General features: G+C 44.4%; 1 protein-coding gene across 7 annotated transcripts in view; it reads right to left on the bottom strand.

The window, feature by feature from the left end:
• The window catches only part of LOC116958567 (von Willebrand factor A domain-containing protein 5A-like), a 97,070-nt gene that overhangs the window by 26,698 nt on the left and 43,439 nt on the right, over window positions 1–26,933 (bottom strand). For 4 of the 7 annotated variants that reach the window (XM_076057178.1, XM_076057180.1, XM_076057179.1 and 1 more), the window contains one exon: window positions 15,435–15,691. In XM_076057178.1, the coding sequence (XP_075913293.1) occupies window positions 15,435–15,691 (257 nt within the window). Of the gene's footprint in view, window positions 1–15,434; window positions 15,692–19,230; window positions 19,294–26,933 lie in introns of all 7 variants that reach the window. The other 3 variants (XR_012931139.1, XM_076057176.1, XM_076057177.1) reach the window with 1 other exon arrangement.

Raw genomic sequence — 26,933 nt, 5'->3', positions numbered from 1 at the left:
GAGTATCTCACTACAAACACTCACTACTAGCCAGTGGTAGTGAAGAGAGTCTCTCACTAGAAACACTCATTACTAGCCAGTGGTAGTGAAGGGAGTCTCTCTCTAGAAACACACAATACTAGCCAGTGACAGTGAAGGTAGTCTCTCAATAGAAACACTCACTACTAGAAGATGATTGTGAAGGGAGACTCTCACTAGAAACACTCACTACTAGCCAGTGGTAGTGAAGGAAGTCTCTCACTAGAAACACTCACTACTAGCCAGTGACAGTGAAGGGAGCCTCTCACTAGAAACACTCACTACTAGCCAGTGGTAGTGAAGAGAGTCTCTCACTAGAAACACTCACTACTAGCCAGTGGTAGTGAAGGGAGTCTCTCTCTAGAAACACTCAATACTAGCCCGTGACAGTGAAGGGAGTCTCTCACTAGAAACACTCACTACTAGCCAGTGGTAGTGAAGGGAGTATCTCACTACAAACACTCACTACTAGCCAGTGATATTGAAGGCAGTCTCTCACTAGAAACACGACTAGCCAGTGGTAGTGAAGGGAGTCTCTCACTAGAAACACTCACTACTAGCAAGTGGTAGTGCAGGGAGTCTCTCACTAGAAACACTCACTATGAACCAGTGATATTGAAGGGAGTCTCTCACTAGAAACTCTCACTACGAACCAGTGAGAGTGAAGGGAGTCTCTCACTAGAAACACTCACTACTAGCAAGTGGTAGTGAAGGGAGTCTCTCACTAGAAACACTCACTATGAACCAGTGATATTGAAGGGAGTCTCTCACTATAAACACTCACTACTAGCCAGTGGTAGTGAAGGGAGACTCTCACTAGAAACACTCACTACTAGCAAGTGGTAGTGAAGGGAGTCTCTCACTAGAAACACTCACTATGAACCAGTGATATTGAAGAGAATCTCTCAATATAAACACTCACTACTAGCCAGTGGTAGTGAAGGGAGACTCTCACTAAAAAACACTCCTAGCCAGTGATATTGAAGGGAGTCTCTTACTAGAAACATTCACTACTAGCCAGTGACAGTGAAGGGAGTCTCTCACTAGAAACACTCACTACTAGAAGATGATAGTGAAGGGAGTCTCTCACTAGAAACACTCACTACTAGCCAGTGATCGTGAACGGAGTCTCTCACTAGAAACATTACTAGCCAGTGGTAGTGAAGTGAGTCTCTTACTAGAAACACTCACTACTAGCCAGTGACAGTGAAGGGAGTCTCTCACTAGAAACACTCACTACTAGCCAGTGGTAGTGAAGGGAGTATCTGACTACAAACACTCACTACTAGCCAGTGATATTGAAGGGAGTCTCTCACTAGAAACACTCACGACTAGCCAGTGGTAGTGAAGGGAGTCTCTCACTAGAAACACTCACTACTAGCAAGTGGTAGTGAAGGGAGACTCTCACTAGAAACACTCACTATGAACCAGTGATATTGAAGAGAGTCTCTCACTATAAACACTCACTACTAGCCAGTGGTAGTGAAGGGAGACTCTCACTAAAAAACACTCCTAGCCAGTGATATTGAAGGGAGTCTCTTACTAGAAACATTCACTACTAGCCAGTGACAGTGAAGGGAGTCTCACTAGAAACACTCACTACTAGCCAGTGATAGTGAACGGAGTCTCTCACTAGAAACACTCACTACTAGCCAGTGGTAGTGAAGGGAGTCTCTTACTAGAAACACTACTAGCCAATGACAGTGAAGGGAGTCTCTCACTAGAAACACTCACTACTAGCAAGTGGTAGTGAAGGGAGTCTCTCACTAGAAACACTCACTATGAACCAGTGATATTGAAGGGAGTCTCTCACTAGAAACTCTCACTACGAACCAGTGAGAGTGAAGGGAGTCTCTCACTAGAAACACTCACTAATAACAAGTGGTAGTGAACGGAGTCTCTCACTAGAAACACTCACTATGAACCAGTGATATTGAAGGGAGTCTTTCACTATAAACACTCACTACTAGCCAGTGGTAGTGAAGGGAGACTCTCACTAAAAAACACTCACTCCTAGCCAGTGATATTGAAGGGAGTCTCTCACTAGAAACACTCACTACTAGCCAGTGGTAGTGAAGGGAGTATCTCACTACAAACACTCACTACTAGCCAGTGATATTGAAGGCAGTCTCTCACTAGAAACACGACTAGCCAGTGGTAGTGAAGGGAGTCTCTCACTAGAAACACTCACTACTAGCAAGTGGTAGTGAAGGGAGTCTCTCACTAGAAACACTCACTATGAACCAGTGATATTGAAGGGAGTCTCTCACTAGAAACTCTCACTACGAACCAGTGAGAGTGAAGGGAGTCTCTCACTAGAAACACTCACTACTAGCAAGTGGTAGTGAAGGGAGTCTCTCACTAGAAACACTCACTATGAACCAGTGATATTGAAGGGAGTCTCTCACTATAAACACTCACTACTAGCCAGTGGTAGTGAAGGGAGACTCTCACTAAAAAACACTCCTAGCCAGTGATATTGAAGGGAGTCTCTTACTAGAAACACACACTACTAGCCAGTGACAGTGAAGGGAGTCTCACTAGAAACACTCACTACTAGAAAGTGGTAGTGAAGGGAGTCTCTCACTAGAAACACTATGAACCAGTGATATTGAAGGGAGTCTCTCACTATAAACACTCACTACTAGCCAGTGGTAGTGAAGGGAGACTCTCACTAAAAAACACTCCTAGCCAGTGGTAGTGAAGGGAATCTCTAGAAACACTCAATACTAGCCAGTGACAGTGAAGGGAGTCTCTCACTAGAAACACTCACTACTAGAAGATGATAGTGAAGGGAGTCTCTCACTAGAAACACTCACTCCTAGCCAGTGATATTGAAGGGAGTCTCTCACTAGAAACACTCACTACTAGCCAGTGGTACTGAAGGGAGTATCTCACTAAAACACTCACTACTAGCCAGTGGTAGTGAAGAGAGTCTCTCACTAGAAACACTCACTACTAGCCAGTGGTAGTGAAGGGAGTCTCTCTAGAAACACTCAATACTAGCCAGTGACAGTGAAGGGAGTCTCTCACTAGAAACACTCACTACTAGAAGATGATAGTGAAGGGAGTCTCTCACTGGAAACACTCACTACTAGCCAGTGGTAGTGAAGGGAGTCTCTTACTAGAAACACTCACTACTAGCCAGTGACAGTGAAGGGAGTCTCTCACTAGAAACACTCACTACTAGCAAGTGGTAGTGAAGGGAGTCTCTCACTAGAAACACACTATGAACCAGTGATATTGAAGGGAGTCTCTCACTATAAACACTACTAGCCAGTGGTAGTGAAGGGAGACTCTCACTAAAAAACACTCACTCCTAGCCAGTAATATTGAAGGGAGTCTCTCACTAGAAACACTCACTAATAGCCAGTGGTAGTGAAGGGAGTATCTCACTACAAACACTCACTACTAGCCAGTGGTAGTGAAGAGAGTCTCTCACTAGAAACACTCACTACTAGCCAGTGGTAGTGAAGGGAGTCTCTCTCTAGAAACACTCAATACTAGCCAGTGACAGTGAAGGGAGTCTCTCACTAGAACCACTCACTAATAGCCAGTGGTAGTGAAGGGAGTCTCTCACTAGAAACACTCACTACTAGCCAGTGGTAGTGAAGAGAGTCTCTCACTAGAAACACTCACTACTAGCCAGTGGTAGTGAAGGGAGTCTCTCTCTAGTAACACTCAATACTAGCCAGTGACAGTGAAGGGAGTCTCTCACTAGAAACACTCACTACTAGAAGATGATAGTGAAGGGAGTCTCTCACGAGAAACACTCACTACTAGCCAGTGATCGTGAACGGAGTCTCTCACTAGAAACATTACTAGCCAGTGGTAGTGAAGTGAGTATCTTACTAGAAACACTCACTACTAGCCAGTGACAGTGAAGGGAGTCTCTTACTAGAAACACTCACTACTAGCCAGTGGTAGTGAAGGGAGTCTCTCTCTAGAAACACTCAATACTAGCCCGTGACAGTGAAGGGAGTCTCTCACTAGAAACACTCACTACTAGCCAGTGGTAGTGAAGGGAGTATCTCACTACAAACACTCACTACTAGCCAGTGATATTGAAGGCAGTCTCTCACTAGAAACACGACTAGCCAGTGGTAGTGAAGGGAGTCTCTCACTAGAAACACTCACTACTAGCAAGTGGTAGTGCAGGGAGTCTCTCACTAGAAACACTCACTATGAACCAGTGATATTGAAGGGAGTCTCTCACTAGAAACTCTCACTACGAACCAGTGAGAGTGAAGGGAGTCTCTCACTAGAAACACTCACTACTAGCAAGTGGTAGTGAAGGGAGTCTCTCACTAGAAACACTCACTATGAACCAGTGATATTGAAGGGAGTCTCTCACTATAAACACTCACTACTAGCCAGTGGTAGTGAAGGGAGACTCTCACTAGAAACACTCACTACTAGCAAGTGGTAGTGAAGGGAGTCTCTCACTAGAAACACTCACTATGAACCAGTGATATTGAAGAGAATCTCTCAATATAAACACTCACTACTAGCCAGTGGTAGTGAAGGGAGACTCTCACTAAAAAACACTCCTAGCCAGTGATATTGAAGGGAGTCTCTTACTAGAAACATTCACTACTAGCCAGTGACAGTGAAGGGAGTCTCTCACTAGAAACACTCACTACTAGAAGATGATAGTGAAGGGAGTCTCTCACTAGAAACACTCACTACTAGCCAGTGATCGTGAACGGAGTCTCTCACTAGAAACATTACTAGCCAGTGGTAGTGAAGTGAGTCTCTTACTAGAAACACTCACTACTAGCCAGTGACAGTGAAGGGAGTCTCTCACTAGAAACACTCACTACTAGCCAGTGGTAGTGAAGGGAGTATCTGACTACAAACACTCACTACTAGCCAGTGATATTGAAGGGAGTCTCTCACTAGAAACACTCACGACTAGCCAGTGGTAGTGAAGGGAGTCTCTCACTAGAAACACTCACTACTAGCAAGTGGTAGTGAAGGGAGACTCTCACTAGAAACACTCACTATGAACCAGTGATATTGAAGAGAGTCTCTCACTATAAACACTCACTACTAGCCAGTGGTAGTGAAGGGAGACTCTCACTAAAAAACACTCCTAGCCAGTGATATTGAAGGGAGTCTCTTACTAGAAACATTCACTACTAGCCAGTGACAGTGAAGGGAGTCTCACTAGAAACACTCACTACTAGCCAGTGATAGTGAACGGAGTCTCTCACTAGAAACACTCACTACTAGCCAGTGGTAGTGAAGGGAGTCTCTTACTAGAAACACTACTAGCCAATGACAGTGAAGGGAGTCTCTCACTAGAAACACTCACTACTAGCAAGTGGTAGTGAAGGGAGTCTCTCACTAGAAACACTCACTATGAACCAGTGATATTGAAGGGAGTCTCTCACTAGAAACTCTCACTACGAACCAGTGAGAGTGAAGGGAGTCTCTCACTAGAAACACTCACTAATAACAAGTGGTAGTGAACGGAGTCTCTCACTAGAAACACTCACTATGAACCAGTGATATTGAAGGGAGTCTTTCACTATAAACACTCACTACTAGCCAGTGGTAGTGAAGGGAGACTCTCACTAAAAAACACTCACTCCTAGCCAGTGATATTGAAGGGAGTCTCTCACTAGAAACACTCACTACTAGCCAGTGGTAGTGAAGGGAGTATCTCACTACAAACACTCACTACTAGCCAGTGATATTGAAGGCAGTCTCTCACTAGAAACACGACTAGCCAGTGGTAGTGAAGGGAGTCTCTCACTAGAAACACTCACTACTAGCAAGTGGTAGTGAAGGGAGTCTCTCACTAGAAACACTCACTATGAACCAGTGATATTGAAGGGAGTCTCTCACTAGAAACTCTCACTACGAACCAGTGAGAGTGAAGGGAGTCTCTCACTAGAAACACTCACTACTAGCAAGTGGTAGTGAAGGGAGTCTCTCACTAGAAACACTCACTATGAACCAGTGATATTGAAGGGAGTCTCTCACTATAAACACTCACTACTAGCCAGTGGTAGTGAAGGGAGACTCTCACTAAAAAACACTCCTAGCCAGTGATATTGAAGGGAGTCTCTTACTAGAAACACACACTACTAGCCAGTGACAGTGAAGGGAGTCTCACTAGAAACACTCACTACTAGAAAGTGGTAGTGAAGGGAGTCTCTCACTAGAAACACTATGAACCAGTGATATTGAAGGGAGTCTCTCACTATAAACACTCACTACTAGCCAGTGGTAGTGAAGGGAGACTCTCACTAAAAAACACTCCTAGCCAGTGGTAGTGAAGGGAATCTCTAGAAACACTCAATACTAGCCAGTGACAGTGAAGGGAGTCTCTCACTAGAAACACTCACTACTAGAAGATGATAGTGAAGGGAGTCTCTCACTAGAAACACTCACTCCTAGCCAGTGATATTGAAGGGAGTCTCTCACTAGAAACACTCACTACTAGCCAGTGGTACTGAAGGGAGTATCTCACTAAAACACTCACTACTAGCCAGTGGTAGTGAAGAGAGTCTCTCACTAGAAACACTCACTACTAGCCAGTGGTAGTGAAGGGAGTCTCTCTAGAAACACTCAATACTAGCCAGTGACAGTGAAGGGAGTCTCTCACTAGAAACACTCACTACTAGAAGATGATAGTGAAGGGAGTCTCTCACTGGAAACACTCACTACTAGCCAGTGGTAGTGAAGGGAGTCTCTTACTAGAAACACTCACTACTAGCCAGTGACAGTGAAGGGAGTCTCTCACTAGAAACACTCACTACTAGCAAGTGGTAGTGAAGGGAGTCTCTCACTAGAAACACACTATGAACCAGTGATATTGAAGGGAGTCTCTCACTATAAACACTACTAGCCAGTGGTAGTGAAGGGAGACTCTCACTAAAAAACACTCACTCCTAGCCAGTAATATTGAAGGGAGTCTCTCACTAGAAACACTCACTAATAGCCAGTGGTAGTGAAGGGAGTATCTCACTACAAACACTCACTACTAGCCAGTGGTAGTGAAGAGAGTCTCTCACTAGAAACACTCACTACTAGCCAGTGGTAGTGAAGGGAGTCTCTCTAGAAACACTCAATACTAGCCAGTGACAGTGAAGGGAGTCTCTCACTAGAACCACTCACTAATAGCCAGTGGTAGTGAAGGGAGTCTCTCACTAGAAACACTCACTACTAGCCAGTGGTAGTGAAGAGAGTCTCTCACTAGAAACACTCACTACTAGCCAGTGGTAGTGAAGGGAGTCTCTCTCTAGTAACACTCAATACTAGCCAGTGACAGTGAAGGGAGTCTCTCACTAGAAACACTCACTACTAGAAGATGATAGTGAAGGGAGTCTCTCACGAGAAACACTCACTACTAGCCAGTGATCGTGAACGGAGTCTCTCACTAGAAACATTACTAGCCAGTGGTAGTGAAGTGAGTATCTTACTAGAAACACTCACTACTAGCCAGTGACAGTGACGGGAGTCTCTCACTAGAAACACTCACTACTAGCCAGTGGTAGTGAAGGGAGTATCTGACTACAAACACTCACTACTAGCCAGTGGTAGTGAAGGGAGTCTCTCACTAGAAACACTCACTACTAGCAAGTGGTAGTGAAGGGAGTCTCTCACTAGAAACACTCACTATGAACCAGTGATATTGAACGCAGTCTCTCACTAGAAACTCTCACTACGAACCAGTGAGAGTGAAGGGAGGCTCTCACTAGAAACACTCACTACTAGCAAGTGGTAGTGAAGGGAGTCTCTCACTAGAAACACTCACTATGAACCAGTGATATTGAAGGGAGTCTCTCACTATAAACACTCACTACTAGCCAGTGGTAGTGAAGGGAGACTCTCACTAGAAACACTCACTACTAGCCAGTGGTAGTGAAGGGAGTCTCTCTCTAGAAACACTCAATACTAGCCAGTGACATTGAAGGGAGTCTCTCAATAGAAACACTCACTAATAGCCAGTGGTAGTGAAGGGAGTATCTCACTACAAACACTCACTACTAGCCAGTGGTAGTGAAGAGAGTCTCTCACTAGAAACACTCACTACTAGCCAGTGGTAGTGAAGGGAGTCTTTCTCTAGAAACACTCAATACTAGCCAGTGACAGTGAAGGGAGTCTCTCACTAGAAACACTCACTACTAGAAGATGATAGTGAAGGGAGTCTCTCACGAGAAACACTCACTACTAGCCAGTGATCGTGAACGGAGTCTCTCACTAGAAACATTACTAGCCAGTGGTAGTGAAGTGAGTCTCTTACTAGAAACACTCACTACTAGCCAGTGACAGTGAAGGGAGTCTCTCACTAGAAACACTCACTACTAGCCAGTGGTAGTGAAGGGAGTATCTGACTACAAACACTCACTACTAGCCAGTGATATTGAAGGGAGTCTCTCACTAGAAACACTCACGACTAGCCAGTGGTAGTGAAGGGAGTCTCTCACTAGAAACACTCACTACTAGCAAGTGGTAGTGAAGGGAGACTCTCACTAGAAACACTCACTATGAACCAGTGATATTGAACGCAGTCTCTCACTAGAAACTCTCACTACGAACCAGTGAGAGTGAAGGGAGTCTCTCACTAGAAACACTCACTACTAGCAAGTGGTAGTGAAGGGAGTCTCTCACTAGAAACACTCACTATGAACCAGTGATATTGAAGGGAGTCTCTCACTATAAACACTCACTACTAGCCAGTGGTAGTGAAGGGAGACTCTCACTAAAAAACACTCCTAGCCAGTGATATTGAAGGGAGTCTCTTACTAGAAACATTCACTACTAGCCAGTGACAGTGAAGGGAGTCTCTCACTAGAAATAATTACTACTAGCAAGTGGTAGTGAAGGGAGTATCTCACTAGAAACACTATGAACCAGTGATATTGAAGGGAGTCTCTCACTATAAACACTCACTACTAGCCAGTGGTAGTGAAGGGAGTCTCTCACTAGAAACACTCACTACTAGCCAGTGACAGTGAAGGGAGTCTCTCACTAGAAACACTCACTACTAGCAAGTGGTAGTGAAGGGAGTCTCTCACTAGAAACACTCACTATGAACCAGTGATATTGAAGGGAGTCTCTCACTAGAAACTCTCACTACGAACCAGTGAGAGTGAAGGGAGTCTCTCACTAGAAACACTCACTAATAACAAGTGGTAGTGAACGGAGTCTCTCACTAGAAACACTCACTATGAACCAGTGATATTGAAGGGAGTCTTTCACTATAAACACTCACTACTAGCCAGTGGTAGTGAAGGGAGACTCTCACTATAAACACTCACTCCTAGCCAGTGATATTGAAGGGAGTCTCTCACTAGAAACACTCACTACTAGCCAGTGGTAGTGAAGGGAGTATCTCACTACAAACACTCACTACTAGCCAGTGATATTGAAGGGAGTCTCTCACTGGAAACACGACTAGCCAGTGGTAGTGAAGGGAGTCTCTCACTAGAAACACTCACTACTAGCAAGTGGTAGTGAAGGGAGTCTCTCACTAGAAACACTCACTATGAACCAGTGATATTGAAGGGAGTCTCACTAGAAACTCTCACTACGAACCAGTGAGAGTGAAGGGAGTCTCTCACTAGAAACACTCACTACTAGCAAGTGGTAGTGAAGGGAGTCTCTCACTAGAAACACTCACTATGAACCAGTGATATTGAAGGGAGTCTCTCACTATAAACACTCACTACTAGCCAGTGGTAGTGAAGGGAGACTCTCACTAAAAAACACTCACTCCTAGCCAGTAATATTGAAGGGAGTCTCTTACTAGAAACACTCACTACTAGCCAGTGACAGTGAAGGGAGCCTCTCACTAGAAACACTCACTACTAGCCAAGTGGTAGTGAAGGGAGTCTCTCACTAGAAACACTCACTATGAACCAGTGATATTGAAGGGAGTCTCTCACTATAAACACTCACTACTAACCAGTGGTAGTGAAGGGAGACTCTCACTAAAAAACACTCACTCCTAGCCAGTGATATTGAAGGGAGTCTCTCACTAGAAACACTCACTACTAGCCAGTGGTAGTGAAGGGAGTATCTCACTACAAACACTCACTACTAGCCAGTGGTAGTGAAGAGAGTCTCTCACTAGAAACACTCACTACTAGCCACTGATAGTGAACGGAGTCTCTCACTAGAAACACTCACTACTAGCCAGTCATAGTGAAGGGAGTCTCTCACTAGAAACACTCACTACTAGCCAGTGGTAGTGAAGGGAGACTCTCACTAAAAAACACTCACTCCTAGCCAGTGATATTGAAGGAAGTCTCTCACTAGAAACACTCACTACTAGCCAGTGGTAGTGAAGGGAGTATCTCACTACAAACACTCACTACTAGCCAGTGGTAGTGAAGAGAGTCTCTCACTAGAAACACTCATTACTAGCCAGTGGTAGTGAAGGGAGTCTCTCTCTAGAAACACACAATACTAGCCAGTGACAGTGAAGGTAGTCTCTCAATAGAAACACTCACTACTAGAAGATGATTGTGAAGGGAGACTCTCACTAGAAACATTCACTACTAGCCAGTGGTAGTGAAGGGAGTCTCTCACTAGAAACACTCACTACTAGCCAGTGACAGTGAAGGGAGCCTCTCACTAGAAACACTCACTACTAGCCAAGTGGTAGTGAAGGGAGTCTCTCACTAGAAACACTCACTATGAACCAGTGATATTGAAGGGAGTCTCTCACTATGAACACTCACTACTAACCAGTGGTAGTGAAGGGAGACTCTCACTAAAAAACACTCACTCCTAGCCAGTGATATTGAAGGGAGTCTCTCACTAGAAACACTCACTACTAGCCAGTGGTAGTGAAGGGAGTATCTCACTACAAACACTCACTACTAGCCAGTGGTAGTGAAGAGACTCTCACTAGAAACACTCACTACTAGCCACTGATAGTGAACGGAGTCTCTCACTAGAAACACTCACTACTAGCCAGTCATAGTGAAGGGAGTCTCTCACTAGAAACACTCACTACTAGCCAGTGGTAGTGAAGGGAGACTCTCACTAAAAAACACTCACTCCTAGCCAGTGATATTGAAGGGAGTCTCTCACTAGAAACACTCACTACTAGCCAGTGGTAGTGAAGGGAGTATCTCACTACAAACACTCACTACTTGCCAGTGGTAGTGAAGAGAGTCTCTCACTAGAAACACTCATTACTAGCCAGTGGTAGTGAAGGGAGTCTCTCTCTAGAAACACACAATACTAGCCAGTGACAGTGAAGGTAGTCTCTCAATAGAAACACTCACTACTAGAAGATGATTGTGAAGGGAGACTCTCACTAGAAACACTCACTACTAGCCAGTGGTAGTGAAGGAAGTCTCTCACTAGAAACACTCACTACTAGCCAGTGACAGTGAAGGGAGCCTCTCACTAGAAACACTCACTACTAGCCAAGTGGTAGTGAAGGGAGTCTCTCACTAGAAACACTCACTATGAACCAGTGATATTGAAGGGAGTCTCTCACTATAAACACTCACTACTAACCAGTGGTAGTGAAGGGAGACTCTCACTAAAAAACACTCACTCCTAGCCAGTGATATTGAAGGGAGTCTCTCACTAGAAACACTCACTACTAGCCAGTGGTAGTGAAGGGAGTATCTCACTACAAACACTCACTACTAGCCAGTGGTAGTGAAGAGAGTCTCTCACTAGAAACACTCACTACTAGCCACTGATAGTGAACGGAGTCTCTCACTAGAAACACTCACTACTAGCCAAGTGGTAGTGAAGGGAGTCTCTCACTAGAAACACTCACTATGAACCAGTGATATTGAAGGGAGTCTCTCACTATAAACACTCACTACTAACCAGTGGTAGTGAAGGGAGACTCTCACTAAAAAACACTCACTCCTAGCCAGTGATATTGAAGGGAGTCTCTCACTAGAAACACTCACTACTAGCCAGTGGTAGTGAAGGGAGTATCTCACTACAAACACTCACTACTAGCCAGTGGTAGTGAAGAGAGTCTCTCACTAGAAACACTCACTACTAGCCACTGATAGTGAACGGAGTCTCTCACTAGAAACACTCACTACTAGCCAGTCATAGTGAAGGGAGTCTCTCACTAGAAACACTCACTACTAGCCAGTGGTAGTGAAGGGAGACTCTCACTAAAAAACACTCACTCCTAGCCAGTGATATTGAAGGGAGTCTCTCACTAGAAACACTCACTACTAGCCAGTGGTAGTGAAGGGAGTATCTCACTACAAACACTCACTACTTGCCAGTGGTAGTGAAGAGAGTCTCTCACTAGAAACACTCATTACTAGCCAGTGGTAGTGAAGGGAGTCTCTCTCTAGAAACACACAATACTAGCCAGTGACAGTGAAGGTAGTCTCTCAATAGAAACACTCACTACTAGAAGATGATTGTGAAGGGAGACTCTCACTAGAAACACTCACTACTAGCCAGTGGTAGTGAAGGGAGTCTCTCACTAGAAACACTCACTACTAGCCAGTGACAGTGAAGGGAGTCTCACTAGAAACACTCACTACTAGCCAGTGGTAGTGAAGGGAGTCTCTCACTAGAAAACTCACTACTAGCCAGTGATATTGAAGGGAGTCTCTCACTAGAAACACTCACGACTAGCCAGTGGTAGTGAAGGGAGTCTCTCACTAGAAACACTCACTACTAGACAGTGGTAGTGAAGGGAGTCTCGCTAGAAACACTCACTACTAGCCAGTGGTAGTGAAGGGAGTCTCTCACTAGAAACACTCACTACTAGCCAATGAAACAGTGAAGGGAGTTTCTCACTAGAAACACTCACTACTAGCCAGTGGTAGTGAAGGGAGTCTCTCACTAGAAAACTCACTACTAGCCAGTGATATTGAAGGGAGTCTCTCACTAGAAACACTCACGACTAGCCAGCGGTAGTGAAGGGAGTCTCTCACTAGAAACACTCACTACTAGACAGTGGTAGTGAAGGGAGTCTCGCTAGAAACACTCACTACTAGCCAGTGGTAGTGAAGGGAGTCTCTCACTAGAAACACTCACTACTAGCCAGTGGTAGTGAAGGGAGTCTCTCTCTAGAAACACACAATACTAGCCAGTGACAGTGAAGGTAGTCTCTCAATAGAAACACTCACTACTAGAAGATGATTGTGAAGGGAGACTCTCACTAGAAACACTCACTACTAGCCAGTGGTAGTGAAGGAAGTCTCTCACTAGAAACACTCACTACTAGCCAGTGACAGTGAAGGGAGCCTCTCACTAGAAACACTCACTACTAGCCAAGTGGTAGTGAAGGGAGTCTCTCACTAGAAACACTCACTATGAACCAGTGATATTGAAGGGAGTCTCTCACTATAAACACTCACTACTAACCAGTGGTAGTGAAGGGAGACTCTCACTAAAAAACACTCACTCCTAGCCAGTGATATTGAAGGGAGTCTCTCACTAGAAACACTCACTACTAGCCAGTGGTAGTGAAGGGAGTATCTCACTACAAACACTCACTACTAGCCAGTGGTAGTGAAGAGAGTCTCTCACTAGAAACACTCACTACTAGCCACTGATAGTGAACGGAGTCTCTCACTAGAAACACTCACTACTAGCCAAGTGGTAGTGAAGGGAGTCTCTCACTAGAAACACTCACTATGAACCAGTGATATTGAAGGGAGTCTCTCACTATAAACACTCACTACTAACCAGTGGTAGTGAAGGGAGACTCTCACTAAAAAACACTCACTCCTAGCCAGTGATATTGAAGGGAGTCTCTCACTAGAAACACTCACTACTAGCCAGTGGTAGTGAAGGGAGTATCTCACTACAAACACTCACTACTAGCCAGTGGTAGTGAAGAGAGTCTCTCACTAGAAACACTCACTACTAGCCACTGATAGTGAACGGAGTCTCTCACTAGAAACACTCACTACTAGCCAGTCATAGTGAAGGGAGTCTCTCACTAGAAACACTCACTACTAGCCAGTGGTAGTGAAGGGAGACTCTCACTAAAAAACACTCACTCCTAGCCAGTGATATTGAAGGGAGTCTCTCACTAGAAACACTCACTACTAGCCAGTGGTAGTGAAGGGAGTATCTCACTACAAACACTCACTACTTGCCAGTGGTAGTGAAGAGAGTCTCTCACTAGAAACACTCATTACTAGCCAGTGGTAGTGAAGGGAGTCTCTCTCTAGAAACACACAATACTAGCCAGTGACAGTGAAGGTAGTCTCTCAATAGAAACACTCACTACTAGAAGATGATTGTGAAGGGAGACTCTCACTAGAAACACTCACTACTAGCCAGTGGTAGTGAAGGGAGTCTCTCACTAGAAACACTCACTACTAGCCAGTGACAGTGAAGGGAGTCTCACTAGAAACACTCACTACTAGCCAGTGGTAGTGAAGGGAGTCTCTCACTAGAAAACTCACTACTAGCCAGTGATATTGAAGGGAGTCTCTCACTAGAAACACTCACGACTAGCCAGTGGTAGTGAAGGGAGTCTCTCACTAGAAACACTCACTACTAGACAGTGGTAGTGAAGGGAGTCTCGCTAGAAACACTCACTACTAGCCAGTGGTAGTGAAGGGAGTCTCTCACTAGAAACACTCACTACTAGCCAATGAAACAGTGAAGGGAGTTTCTCACTAGAAACACTCACTACTAGCCAGTGGTAGTGAAGGGAGTCTCTCACTAGAAAACTCACTACTAGCCAGTGATATTGAAGGGAGTCTCTCACTAGAAACACTCACGACTAGCCAGCGGTAGTGAAGGGAGTCTCTCACTAGAAACACTCACTACTAGACAGTGGTAGTGAAGGGAGTCTCGCTAGAAACACTCACTACTAGCCAGTGGTAGTGAAGGGAGTCTCTCACTAGAAACACTCACTACTAGCCAGTGGTAGTGAAGGGCATCTCACTAGAAACACTCACTACTAGCCAGTGACAGTGAAGGGAGTCTCTCACTAGAAACACTCACTACTAGCCAGTGGTAGTGAAGGGAGTCTCTCACTAGAAACAATCACTACGAACCAGTGATATTGAAGGGAGTCTCTCACTAGAAACACTCATTACTAGCCAGTGATATTGAAGGGAGTCTCTCACTAGAAACACTACTAGTCAGTGGTAGTGAGGGAGTCTCGCTAGAAACACTCACTACTAGCCAGTGACAGTGAAGGGAGTCTCTCACTAGAAACACTCACTACTAGCCAATGAGACAGTGAAGGCAGTCTCTCAATAGAAACACTCACTACTAGCCAGAGGTAGTGAAGGGAGTCTCTCACTAGAAACACTCACTACTAGCCAGTGATAGTGAAGGGAGGCTCTCACTAGAAACACTCATTGCTAGCCAGTGATATTGAAGGGAGTCTCTCACTAGAAACACTCATTGCTAGCCAGTGATATTGAAGGGAGTCTCTCACTAGAAACACTCACTACGAACCAGTGATAGTGAAGGGAGTCTCTCACCACAGGAGCTTCCTTGCGCAGTACCCCCTCGCTCGACTGGACGACCGAGGCCAGCTGGGCGGACAGCTCCCAGGCCCCGTGGGCCTTCTGCAGGTCGACGAGCTCCAGGAAGGGCAGCTCAGTTGGAGCCTCTGGAGCAAAGTAATCGCATTCCATGGCTTCTTGTCTGTCTCCTGGGTCGTCCAGGTCAGCCAAGCTGTACGGCAAGTTCATCATCTTGGGCATCGACATCTTGCTATAGCCTGAACAGCATCGCACTGAGATGAAGCGGACAGGGGGAGACGCATTACCATCAGCAGCATGCACTTGGTCACGCATCGTTGTGTCTGTGCACGTCCTTGTCGTGTTGCATGTGCACATCTGTGCGTGTGTCAGTGTTATCTGAACCGGTCATGGGCCTCCCCTAGGTCGACTCTGCTTCAAATGAGTACTTGGTGCAATGTGTAAAACATCATTACTAGGGAGACAAAGGCGGCCGAGCGTAGTGCTGGCCACCGACCCCCTCGTGCAATGCCGTCCTTCATAGGTGCTCGCTAACAGCACTTGCCCCAACAATATGTTAAGGCTACACGGGGTAGCTTTGTATTTGTTTGTGTGTGTGTATCTGTGTGTGTGTCTGTGTATCAGTGTGTGTATCTGTGGGTAACGCTGTGGTCAGCAGTGCCATGGGGGGGAGGGACAATTTCGATTGGCCATTCCACCTCATGGCGTTTGTAGCCACCACAGCGGCCACAAGGGGCTCTGTATGGGTGCGAGGGGCTGGTAACCCCTCCAACTTCACTTAATTACCACTAAACCAAGAAGAAGAAAATATCAAGCTAAACATGTGCCGGAGGCCCCAGCGGTACAGGTGTCTATGACGTCTCCTGGCCAAACCCCATTTGGCGGAGCCAGCAGATTGAATCTTTACCCTCAGGGTTCCTCCAGAAACAACAAAAAGCCACTGCTGGTGGCCATGTGGAATGTTCAAATGCTCACTGCGGAGGAGAGGCTGTGACTCCTCTGTCGGTAGCTGGACCGGTACCGCCTGGACCTCTGCAGTATTCAGGAGGTGCCGTGGACCGGCTATGGCTCACAGGCTGCTGTGGCTCAAATATTGGAAGAAAGTCACCCCCTGTGAGTGGCTGGCTGAGGCGCTATCTAATGAGGAAGTACTGAAGGCGATCCAGAGTCTGAGACCAGGAAAAGCACCAGGCAGAGATGATCTCCCAAGCGAAATGCTGAGGGAGGGTGGCATTTGTGCACAGACTGCCCTACATGACATCATAATAACAGTATGAACCACTGGACGGGTTCTGTAGGATAGGAGGGATGCCCTGGTGATCTCTCTTTTTAAGAAAGGGGACCACACAGACGGAAACAACTACAAGGACATCTCACTCAGTGTGATGGGAAAGGTCCTGGCAAGTATTCAACATCGCCTTGCAAGGCACACTGAGCAAAAGCTTGCGGAGGCCCACTGTGGTTTCAGGAAAGGGCGGTCCTGCACAGATGCCATATTTTCTGTCTGTCTGCTACAGCAGAGGTGTAGGGAATTCCAAGAAGACCTACATCTCTGCTTTATTGACCTGTCTATGATATCATCAGTAGGCCTGGGCTTTGGGTTTATCGTCGTGCTTTCGGAGTCCCTGACTCTCTGCTCACAATCATTAACGACCTTCATGATGGTGAGCGGGCCCGGGTAAAGATACGTGGCCGGGAGTCGGAGCCATTCCCTTGGGGTGCGCGACAAGGATGTCCTCTGGCTCCCACATTGGGGCCTTACCATCAGCCCCACCAAAGCTAAGCACCTGCCTGGGTATTTTGTGCCACCAAATACTCCACCCGCTAAGCTCCCCATTGGTGATGGAGCAGTGGAGTTTCCAATACCTGGGCAGTGTGCTTATGACCAGCTCTGGTTTGACAGCAGATATCTCACTCCGAATCAGTCAGGCGGTATTATCTTTTCATCGGCTGCGCAATACTGTGTGGAAGCTACCTGGTCTGTCGTTCAGCACGAAGCTTCGGGTCTTCTCAGCCACAGTCATGCCCTCCCGTCTGTATGCTTCTGAAATGTGGACTCCTCGTATAGCAGATCTGCGCTGGTTAAAAACATTCAGGCTAGCATGGCTACAATTCATCTTGGGTTTAACCAGGCATGATTGTGTGAGGATATCACAAATTCTTGAAAGATCTTGACACATTCCCATCAGTGAGCTCCTCTGGCAGGCAAGGCTGCGTTGGCTGGGTCATGTAGTTCACATGCCCAGCCACCACATGCCCAAGCAGCTTCTGTTTGGTCACACAGAGGGGGTTAAACGGGCACGACATGGGCTGGAGAAGAGATGGACTGATGCGGTAATGGAGGATGTGGAGCTGAGTGGACTTGCTGACAACTGGTACCAGCGGTGTCAGGATCGGCCGCTATGGAGGAGGTTTGTGAAGGACGCAACTGGGTAATTGGAGGCAATCACCCTCCAGCCACAACGGAGGGCAGAGGAGCAAAGTTCATAACAATGAGTGGAATGCCGGGTGGCTAAAATACAGAAAGTTGGCACAGTAGGGGGTAAGCGAGTGCATCTACCAGTCATCGCAGTCAGCCAACCCATGGCACCTGGGTCTGTCCTGTGACCTCCTGTCAGTGGGCGTTCAACACTTCACATGGCCTAAAAAATCCACATAGCCTGGAACAAGCAACGTGGTGATGTCACTGCCACTTAGTGATTAATGTCGGATGTTGTGTGTATGTGTATGTGTCTGTGTGTATGTATGCCACTAAGAGGTGGGGCCTTACCATCAGCCCAACCAAAACTAAGCACCTGCCTGGGTATTTTGTACCATCGGACACTCCACCCCCACAACTCCCAATTGGTGATGGAGCAGTTGTGGAGAAAGTGGAGAGTTTCCCATACCTGGGCAGTGTGCTCATGACCAGCTCCAGTTTGGCAGCAGAGGTCTCACTCCGAATCAGTCGAGCAGCAAAATCTTTTCATCGGGTGCGTAACGCTGTGTGGAAGCTGCCTGGTCTGTCGCTCCGCACGAAGCTTGAGGTCTTCTCGGCCACGGTAATTCCCTCCCTTCTCTACGCTTGCGAAACGTGGACCCCCCTAATGGAACATCTTCGCCGGTTAGAAACATTTAGGCTGGCCTGCCTACGATCCAACCTGGGTTTAACCAGGCTGAATTGTGTGAGCTAAAAAATTCTTGAAAGATCTGGACAAAATCTCATCAGTGAGCTCCTCCGGCAGGCAAGGCTGCATTGGGTGGGTCATGTAACCCGCATGCCCAGCCACCGAATGCCTAAACAGCTTTTGATCTGCCGGATCGAGGGGGCTAAATGGGTGCGGCATGGGCTAGAGAAGAGATGGAGTGATGTGGTAAAGGAGGACGTGGAGCTGAGTGGACTTGCCGATGACTGGTACAAGTGGTGCCAAGATCGGCCTCAGTGGAGGAGGTTCATGAAGGACGCTACTGGGCAGTTGGAGGCAGTCGCCCTTCAACAACAACAGAGGGCGGAGGAGCGACGCTCACAACAATGAGCGGAGCGCCGGGTGGCTAAAGCACAGCAAGTTGGCAAAGTAGGAGGCACAGGTGGTGCATCAGCCAGTCATCTCAGTCATCTCAGTCGACCCGTGGCACCTGGGTCTGCCCCATGACCTCCTCCCAGTGGGCGTTCGACACTTCACGTGGCCTCAAGGTGCACATAGCTTGGCACAAGTGTCATGGTGACGTCTCCGCCACTTAGTGGTGAATGGCGGTTGTTGTGCTGTATGCAGAAATCATCAATGGGTGCAACTGGGATGTAAAAAAAACCAACCTGTTTGCTGTGGAAGACACGATGCAATCATTCCGCCAAACATACTCCTCTTTGATCGCTGCTCTATGAAGATGTAAACAAACAACCCCCCAAAAATAATGTAAAAACACTCAAGCCAAATAAAACTCGTGACCCTGCCGATCTAGAGGGGACCCGGATGTCACGGTGGCTAAGAGAGATTATTAAATATCTTGTGCCTGTATGCAGGGAGGTCATGGGTAAGATCCCGACCCCAATGCCTGAAATTCTCGGGAGCTTGATTTGTCACTGAAATTATTAGGTGCTCGAAATTAGGCAATTTAATTCTCGGGATCTTGAATTTCGCCACTGACATTCTGAGGATCTTGAATTTAGCCACTGAAATTCTCAGGAACTTGAATTTAGCCACTGAAATTCCCAGGATCTTGAATTGAGCAACTGATATTCCAATGAACTTGAACTTAGCCACTGAAATTCTCATGATCTTTAATTTTGCCAATTAAATTCTCATGAACTTCAATTTATCCACTGAAATTGTCAGGAGCTTGAATTTAGTCATGGAAATTATCAGGATCTTCAATATTGCCACTGAAACTCAGGAACTTGAATATAGGCACGAAAATTATCATTAACTTTGATTCAGCCACTAAAATGCTCAGGTACTTGAATTTAGCCAATGACATTCTCAGAAACTTGAATTTAGCCACTGAAAATCTCAGGAGCTTGAATTTAGCCACTGAAAGTCTAATGAACTTGAATTTAGCCAGAAACAATGATGATGGACGCTTGTGTTGTGCCTGAAACATCGTGATTTAATTTATTTTATTTTATACCTACATGACTTACAGAAAAAAACAAAGAGTATGGATCCCTGCAGTCATGAAAACTTGAAATATAGATTGAATTTAGCCATAAAGTCTCTTGAACTTATATTTAGCCACTGAAACAGTCAGGAGCTTGAATTTAGCAACTGAAATTCCGAGGAACATGAATTTAGTCAATGCATTTCTAAGGAACTTGAATTTAGCCATTGACATTCTGAGGATCTTGAATTTAGCCACGGAAATTCTCAGGATCTTGAATTTTGGCACTGAAATTCTCAAGATTTAAAATTTAACCACTGAAATTCTCATGAATTTGAATTTAGCTACTGAATTTTGACACGGAAATTCTCAAAAACTTGAATTTAGCCGCTGAAATTCTCAGGAACTTGAATTGTGCCACTGAAATTCTCAGAAACATTAATTTAGCCACATAAATTCTCAAGAACATGACTTTAGCTACTGAAATTCCTAGGAACTTGAATTTAGCCACTGAAATTCCCAGGATCTTAAATTTAGCCACTGAAATTCTCAGGAATGGGAATTTAGCAACTGAAACTCTCAGGAACTTGCATTTAGCCACTGAAATTCTCAGGAACTTGAATTTAGCCACTGAAATTCTCAAGAAAATGAATTTAGCTACTGAAATTCCCAGGGACATGAATTTAGTCAATGAATACTCTTTGGTTCTATTGGGTAAAGTCACGTAGGTGAAAATAAAATAACCAAAAATCACGACGTTTCGGCCACAACACAAGCGGCCTTCATCAGGTGAAGGGACGAGACTGTCTGGAGAACAGCGCTGGAGTGAGAAAAGCCACACTTAGATCACGACCTTTAAGCTGTGTGAGAAGAAAACAAAACGCCTTGACAAAGGAATTAGCATATAATTTAGCATTGAAATGGCTCATTGAAATAGCTAAGTTAAAGTATACACATCCGCAGAGGCACCCCTTGACAAAGGAATTAGCATAGAATTTAGCATTGAAATAGCTGAGTGATTAGCTTGTAACTGGTCACAGAAATAGCTATGTTAAAGTCAGAGCATATACATTCACCGAGGCACCTAGTACAAATCAAACAGGAGAATTTAGCGAAACACAACCACGCTCAGACCGCGGACCTTTAAACTGTGTGCGAGCAAACAAGGTGTTCTGACAAAGAAATTAATATAAAAATTAGCATTTGATTGGCCGATTTTAGAAAAGAGGTGGTGTACGTGCCGGTGGACTTGCCGTTTGGCGCGGGGGGGGGGGGGGGGGGGGGGAGTTTACCTATTGATGGTGTGAAAAGGGACTTTATAAGAGCTGCGAAAGTTTGGGGTACCACTACTTGAAAAAATATACTGTACCATTGAAATTAGTGTAATGTTTAGTTCGATTTAGAACATCTTTCCAATGGTTGCTTAATTTGAAACCATCTTCTCGGTTGAAATTGTGTCTGTGTTTGTAGATCTGAATTGCTTCATGAACAAATCTCTGATAAAAACCCGTGGGTTTGCAAAGAACCTTGGTATCGGAGAAAATTATATCGTGATCCCCCACAGCGTTGTAACAGTGATCAGCCACGGCAGAAGAATGCATTTTGCCGTGTTTCAAATCTGATTTGTGCTCGCGAATTCGGTCAGAGACATGTCACTTTGTCTCCCCGATATAGCAATCAGCGCAGGTACAACTCAATTTGTAAACCCCGGGGTACTGTAAGTCAGGAATGACATCCTTCACGGATGGGATCAGATCACGAATTTTGTGTACTGTATTGAACCGGATCTGGATCTTGTGTTTGTTTAGAATTTTGGAAATCTTTTTAGTAACGCCTGCTATATATGGAAGTGTGATGGTTTTAACCCGAGTATCAAGTGGTTGTTTCTGTATGGAGGGAGAAACAGCTTGGCGGATGGTACGGTCAGAGTAACCATTCCTTTTGAGGGCCAGGTGTACATGTTTTAATTCACTGGTCAGGTGGTGTTGGTCCGAAATGCAATGAGCCCTATGGTATAAAGTTTTGATGAGAGAATTATTTTGGGCTGGGTGGTGGTGGGAATCAGGTTTCAAGTAGGAATCTGTGTGGGTGGGTTTCCTGTAGACAGAATGCCCCAATGAGCCATCAGGTCTCCTCTCAAACAGAACATCCAAGAATGGTAGCTTGCCATCTTTCTCCACTTCCATGGTGAATTTGATGGCGGGATGTCTGGAATTGATGTGGTGTAGGAAAAGGTTCAGAGCTGGGAGGCCATGTGGCCAAATGACTAAAGTGTCATCCACATATCTCTTCCACAGGGAAGGTCTGAGGGTGGAAGTCTGGATGGCGTCTGATTCAAATTTCTCCATGAAAATATTGGCTATCACTGGTGATAAGGGGGATCCCATGGGGGTATCCTCATTTTGTTTGTAGAAGGAGCCATTCCAAGTAAAGTAGGTATTGTTGAGGCAGTGCCTAACCAGTGCAGGTGTGTCGGGGTCTAGTCCATGTTGGACCAAATTTTCAATTATTTCAATGGTATCAGGTACTGGGACCTTGGTGAACAAAAAGACCACATCGAAGCTGACAAGTATATCGTCAGGGGACAGTACAACGTCTTTGACCATAGAGACCAATTGGGCTGAGTTAAGTACTGCTGAGGCGGTCTTGCCAGTGAAAGGCAGCAAGGTATCTGACAGAAAACGGGCTAGTCTATAGGTAGGGGAGTTGATCGTGGATACGATGGGTGGAAGTGGGGTGCTTTCTTTATGAATCTTGGGAAGACCATAGAATCTAGGGGGTCTTGCAGCAGAAGGTTTTAGGGAGGGACGTTTAGTTGGGTCGATTAAGGAGGTAGAACTTGTGATTATCTTGTTGGTTTTTATCGCTAGGCTATTAGTAGGGTCATTTTTTTATTTTTGAGTAACTTCCATCGTTGAGCAGATTCTGGATTTTGTTGTTGTATGAATCTTTATCCATAATAACAGTAGCGTTGCCTTTATCGGCTGAGAGGATGACTATATCACTTCTGTTTTTTTTAAATTCGCGAGTTCAGAGCGTTCATTTTTGCTGATGTTACTAATGGGTTTCTTAGCATTCTTAAGAATAGTGGCTATTTCAACTCTCGCAACGTCTGCTTGGATGTGTCCTACGCCTTTGAGGGCTACATCGACCTGAGAGATGATATCATCTATTGGTATGTGTTTTGGGGTGACAGCAAAATTTAGTCCCCTAGCCAGTACTGTTTTCAGATTGTCCGAAATCGGGGTGCTACTCTGATTAATGACGATTTTGTTAACATCTAGTTTTGTTATATGTTGAACTGGGTTCTTCTTTGATAGGTGGTTGAATTTAGAAATCAGGTTAGCTTTACATTTGACTGACAGTGACTCAGCAGAAGAAGCAGTCATGTTGTCTACGTGATTCCAATCAAAAGGTGACATTTTTGTGTTAACATTAAATGAGCTTGTAGGAGAGTCCTGTATAAAGTATCGAGTTCAAATCGGAGTAGCCTTATCCTCTCTGAGATTAAAGATAGGCTGGCCTTAAGCAGAATCGGTTTAGAATTCGGAGAAGTTACAGTCAATGAAATTCTAAGGAACTTGCATTTAGCCACTGAAATGATCAGGATCTTGAATTTCACCACGAAATTCTCAGGTACTTGAATTTAGCCACTGAAATTCTCAGGTACTTGAATTTAGCCAATGAAATTCTCATGAACTTGAATTTAGCCACTGAAATTCTCAGGATCTTGCATTTAGCCACTGAAATTCTCATGAACTTGAATTTAGCCACTGAAATACTCAGGACATCGAATTTAGCCACCGAAATTCTCAGGATCTTGAATTTAGTCGCTGAAAATCTCAAGAACTTGAATTTAGCCACTGAAATTCTCACGAATTTGAAGTTAGCCACTGAAATTCTCAGGATCTTGAATTGTGCCAATTAAATTCTCAAGAACTTGAATTTAGCCACTGAAATACACAGTATATTGAATTTTGGCACTGAAATTCTCAGTAACTTGCATATAGCCATTGGAATTCTCAAGAACTTTAATTTAGCCACTGAAATTCTGAGGAACTTGAATTTAGCCACTGAAATTCCCAGGATCTTGATTTAGCCACTAAAATTCACAGGATCTTGATTTAGCCACTAAAATTCTCAGAAACTTGAATATAGTCAATTAAATTCGAAAACACATGAATTTAGCCATATCAATTCTCAAGAACAAGAATTTAGCTACTGAAATTCCCAGGAACATGAATTTAGCCAAAGAAATTCTAAGGAACTTGAATATAGCCACTGAAAATATCAGGATCTTGAATTTCACCATTGAAATTCTCAGGTACTTGAATTTAGCCACTGAAATTCCCAGGAACATGAATTTAGCCAAATAAATTCTCAGGTACTTGAATATAGCCACTGAAATTCTCAGGTACATGAAGTTAGCCATTTAAATTCCCAGGAACTTGAATTTAGCCGCTGAAATTCTCAGGATCTTGAATTGTGTCACTGAAATTCTCAGGTGCTTGAATTTAGCCACTGAAATTCTCATGAACTAGAATTTAGCCACTGAAATACTCAGGATATTGAATTTAGCCGCTGAAATTGTCATGAACTTGAATTTAGCCACTGAAATTCCCAGGAACTTCTTATTTAGCGACTAAAATTCTCAGGAACTTGAATTTAGCCACTGAAATTCTCAAGAAAATGTATTTAGCTACTGAAATTCCCAGGAACATGAATTTAGTCAATGGAATTCTAAGGAACTTGAATTTAGCCACTGAAATTCTCATGAACTTGAATTTAGCCACTGAAATACTCAGGATTTTGAATTTAGCCACCGAAATTCTCAGGATCTTGAATTTAGCCACTGAAATTCTCATGAACTTGAATTTAGCCACTGAAATTTTCAAGGACTTGAATTTAGCCACTGAAATACTCAGGATTTTGAATTTAGCCACCGAAATTCTCAGGATCTTGAATTTAGCCACTGAAATTCTCATGAACTTGAATTTAGCCACTGACATTTTCAAGAACTTGAATTTAGTCACTGAAATTCTCAGGATCTTGAATTGTGCCAATTAAATTCTCAGGAACTTGAATTTAGCCACTGAAATTCTGAGGAACTTCAATTTAGCCACTAAAATTCACAGGATCTTGATTTAGCCACTAAAATTCTCAAGAACTTGAATTTAAATTTTGATTTAAAGCTTTCGTGACTGCAGTAATTCATATTCTTAGTTGTTTCGGTAAAGTCACGTTGAAGAGAAACAACAAAATAACAAAATATATATAAAACAATAAAAAATTCTCACGACGTTTCGACCATAACTCAAACGGTCATCATCAGGTGTGTCGGTTTGCATACATTTATTTTGAAAACGGCATATTTATTTATTTATATACATAAAAATAACGTTTGCGTCACGCGCAACGATTGGCTGTTTGCCAGTTTTGATGTAGTTTCCTTATTCACCAAGGTTCCTGTACCTGACACCATTGCAATCATTGAAGACTTGGTTCATCAAGGACTAAACACTGAGGTACCCCCCCTGGTGAGACACTGTTTAACCAATACATACTTCACTTGGAATGGAACTTTCTACAAACAAACTGAGGGCACCCCAATGGGCTCCCCCCTTTCTCCAGTTATAGCTAACATTTTCATGGAGAAATTTGAGACTGACGCCATCCAGACTGCCACTCTGCGCCCAACCTTATGGAAGAGGTACGTGGATGACACTTTTGTCATCTGGCCACATGGCCGGCCTGCTCTAGACCAATTCTTTGACCACATCAATTCCATACACCCAGCCATCAGATTTACCATGGAAGTCGAAATAGATGGCAAGATACCTTTTTTGGATGTCCTAATTAAAAAGAGACCTGATGGTTCAATGAGCCACTCTGTCTACAGGAAAGCTACCCATACGGATGCTTATCTGAAACCGGATTCCCACCACCATCCATCACAGAAGAATTCTCTCATCAAGACTCTGTATCATAGAGCCCAATGCATATCTGACCAGGAACACATAAGCAGTGAACTCAAGCACGTACACCAAGCTCTTAGGGCTAATGGTTACTCCGACTATACAATCCGCAAAGCTATCACTCAAACCATGAAGAAGAACCCTCTTGAGGAGCCTTTCAAAACCATCACTTTACCCTACATTGCTGGGATCACAAAAAAGATCTCCAAAATCTTGAATAAACACAAGATCCAGGTCCGTTTCAACACATTACATAAAATCCGTGATCTGGTTCCGTCTGTAAAAGATGTGATTCCGGACATACAATACCCTGGTGTCTACAAACTAAGTTGCCTCTGTGGTAGTAGTTACATTGGAGAAACCAAACGCCATATCTCGGACCGCATTCGTGAACATAAAGCAGACCTTAAACACGGTAGGACCAACACCTCGGCCGTAGCAGATCATTGTTCTAATTCAGTAGGCTCACATGCCATTGACTTTTCCAAGACGGAGGTTCTTTGTAAGCCATCTGGCTTCCATGAGAGATTCGTTCATGAGGCTATCCACATATACAAACACAGAGACAATTTCAACCGAGAAGATGGATTCTATCTTAGCAATCATTGGAAAGATTTGATAAATCATTTCAGTTCTTGATTGATTGTTCACGCTTACAGTGGCTTTCAGACAGCATACATAAAAACAAATTTCGTCTCCCCCCTCCTCTTTTAAAAAAAAAAATAGATGGACTAGTCCTGGCAAACAGCCAATCGTTGCGCGTGACGCAAACGTTATTTTTATATATATAAATAAATATGCCGTTTTCAAAATAAATTTATGCAAACCGACACACCTGATGATGACCGTTTGAGTTATGGTCGAAACGTCGTGAGAATTTTTTATTGTTTTATATATATTTTGTTATTTTGTTGTTTCTCTTCAACGTGACTTTACCGAAAAAACT

Source organism: Petromyzon marinus, chromosome 80 (assembly GCF_048934315.1).
Source record: "Petromyzon marinus isolate PM22_M1 ecotype Great Lakes invasive population chromosome 80, UKy_Petmar_22M1.pri1.0, whole genome shotgun sequence".
NCBI lineage: Eukaryota > Metazoa > Chordata > Hyperoartia > Petromyzontiformes > Petromyzontidae > Petromyzon > Petromyzon marinus.
This window is presented reverse-complemented; position numbering and strand designations above follow the sequence as displayed.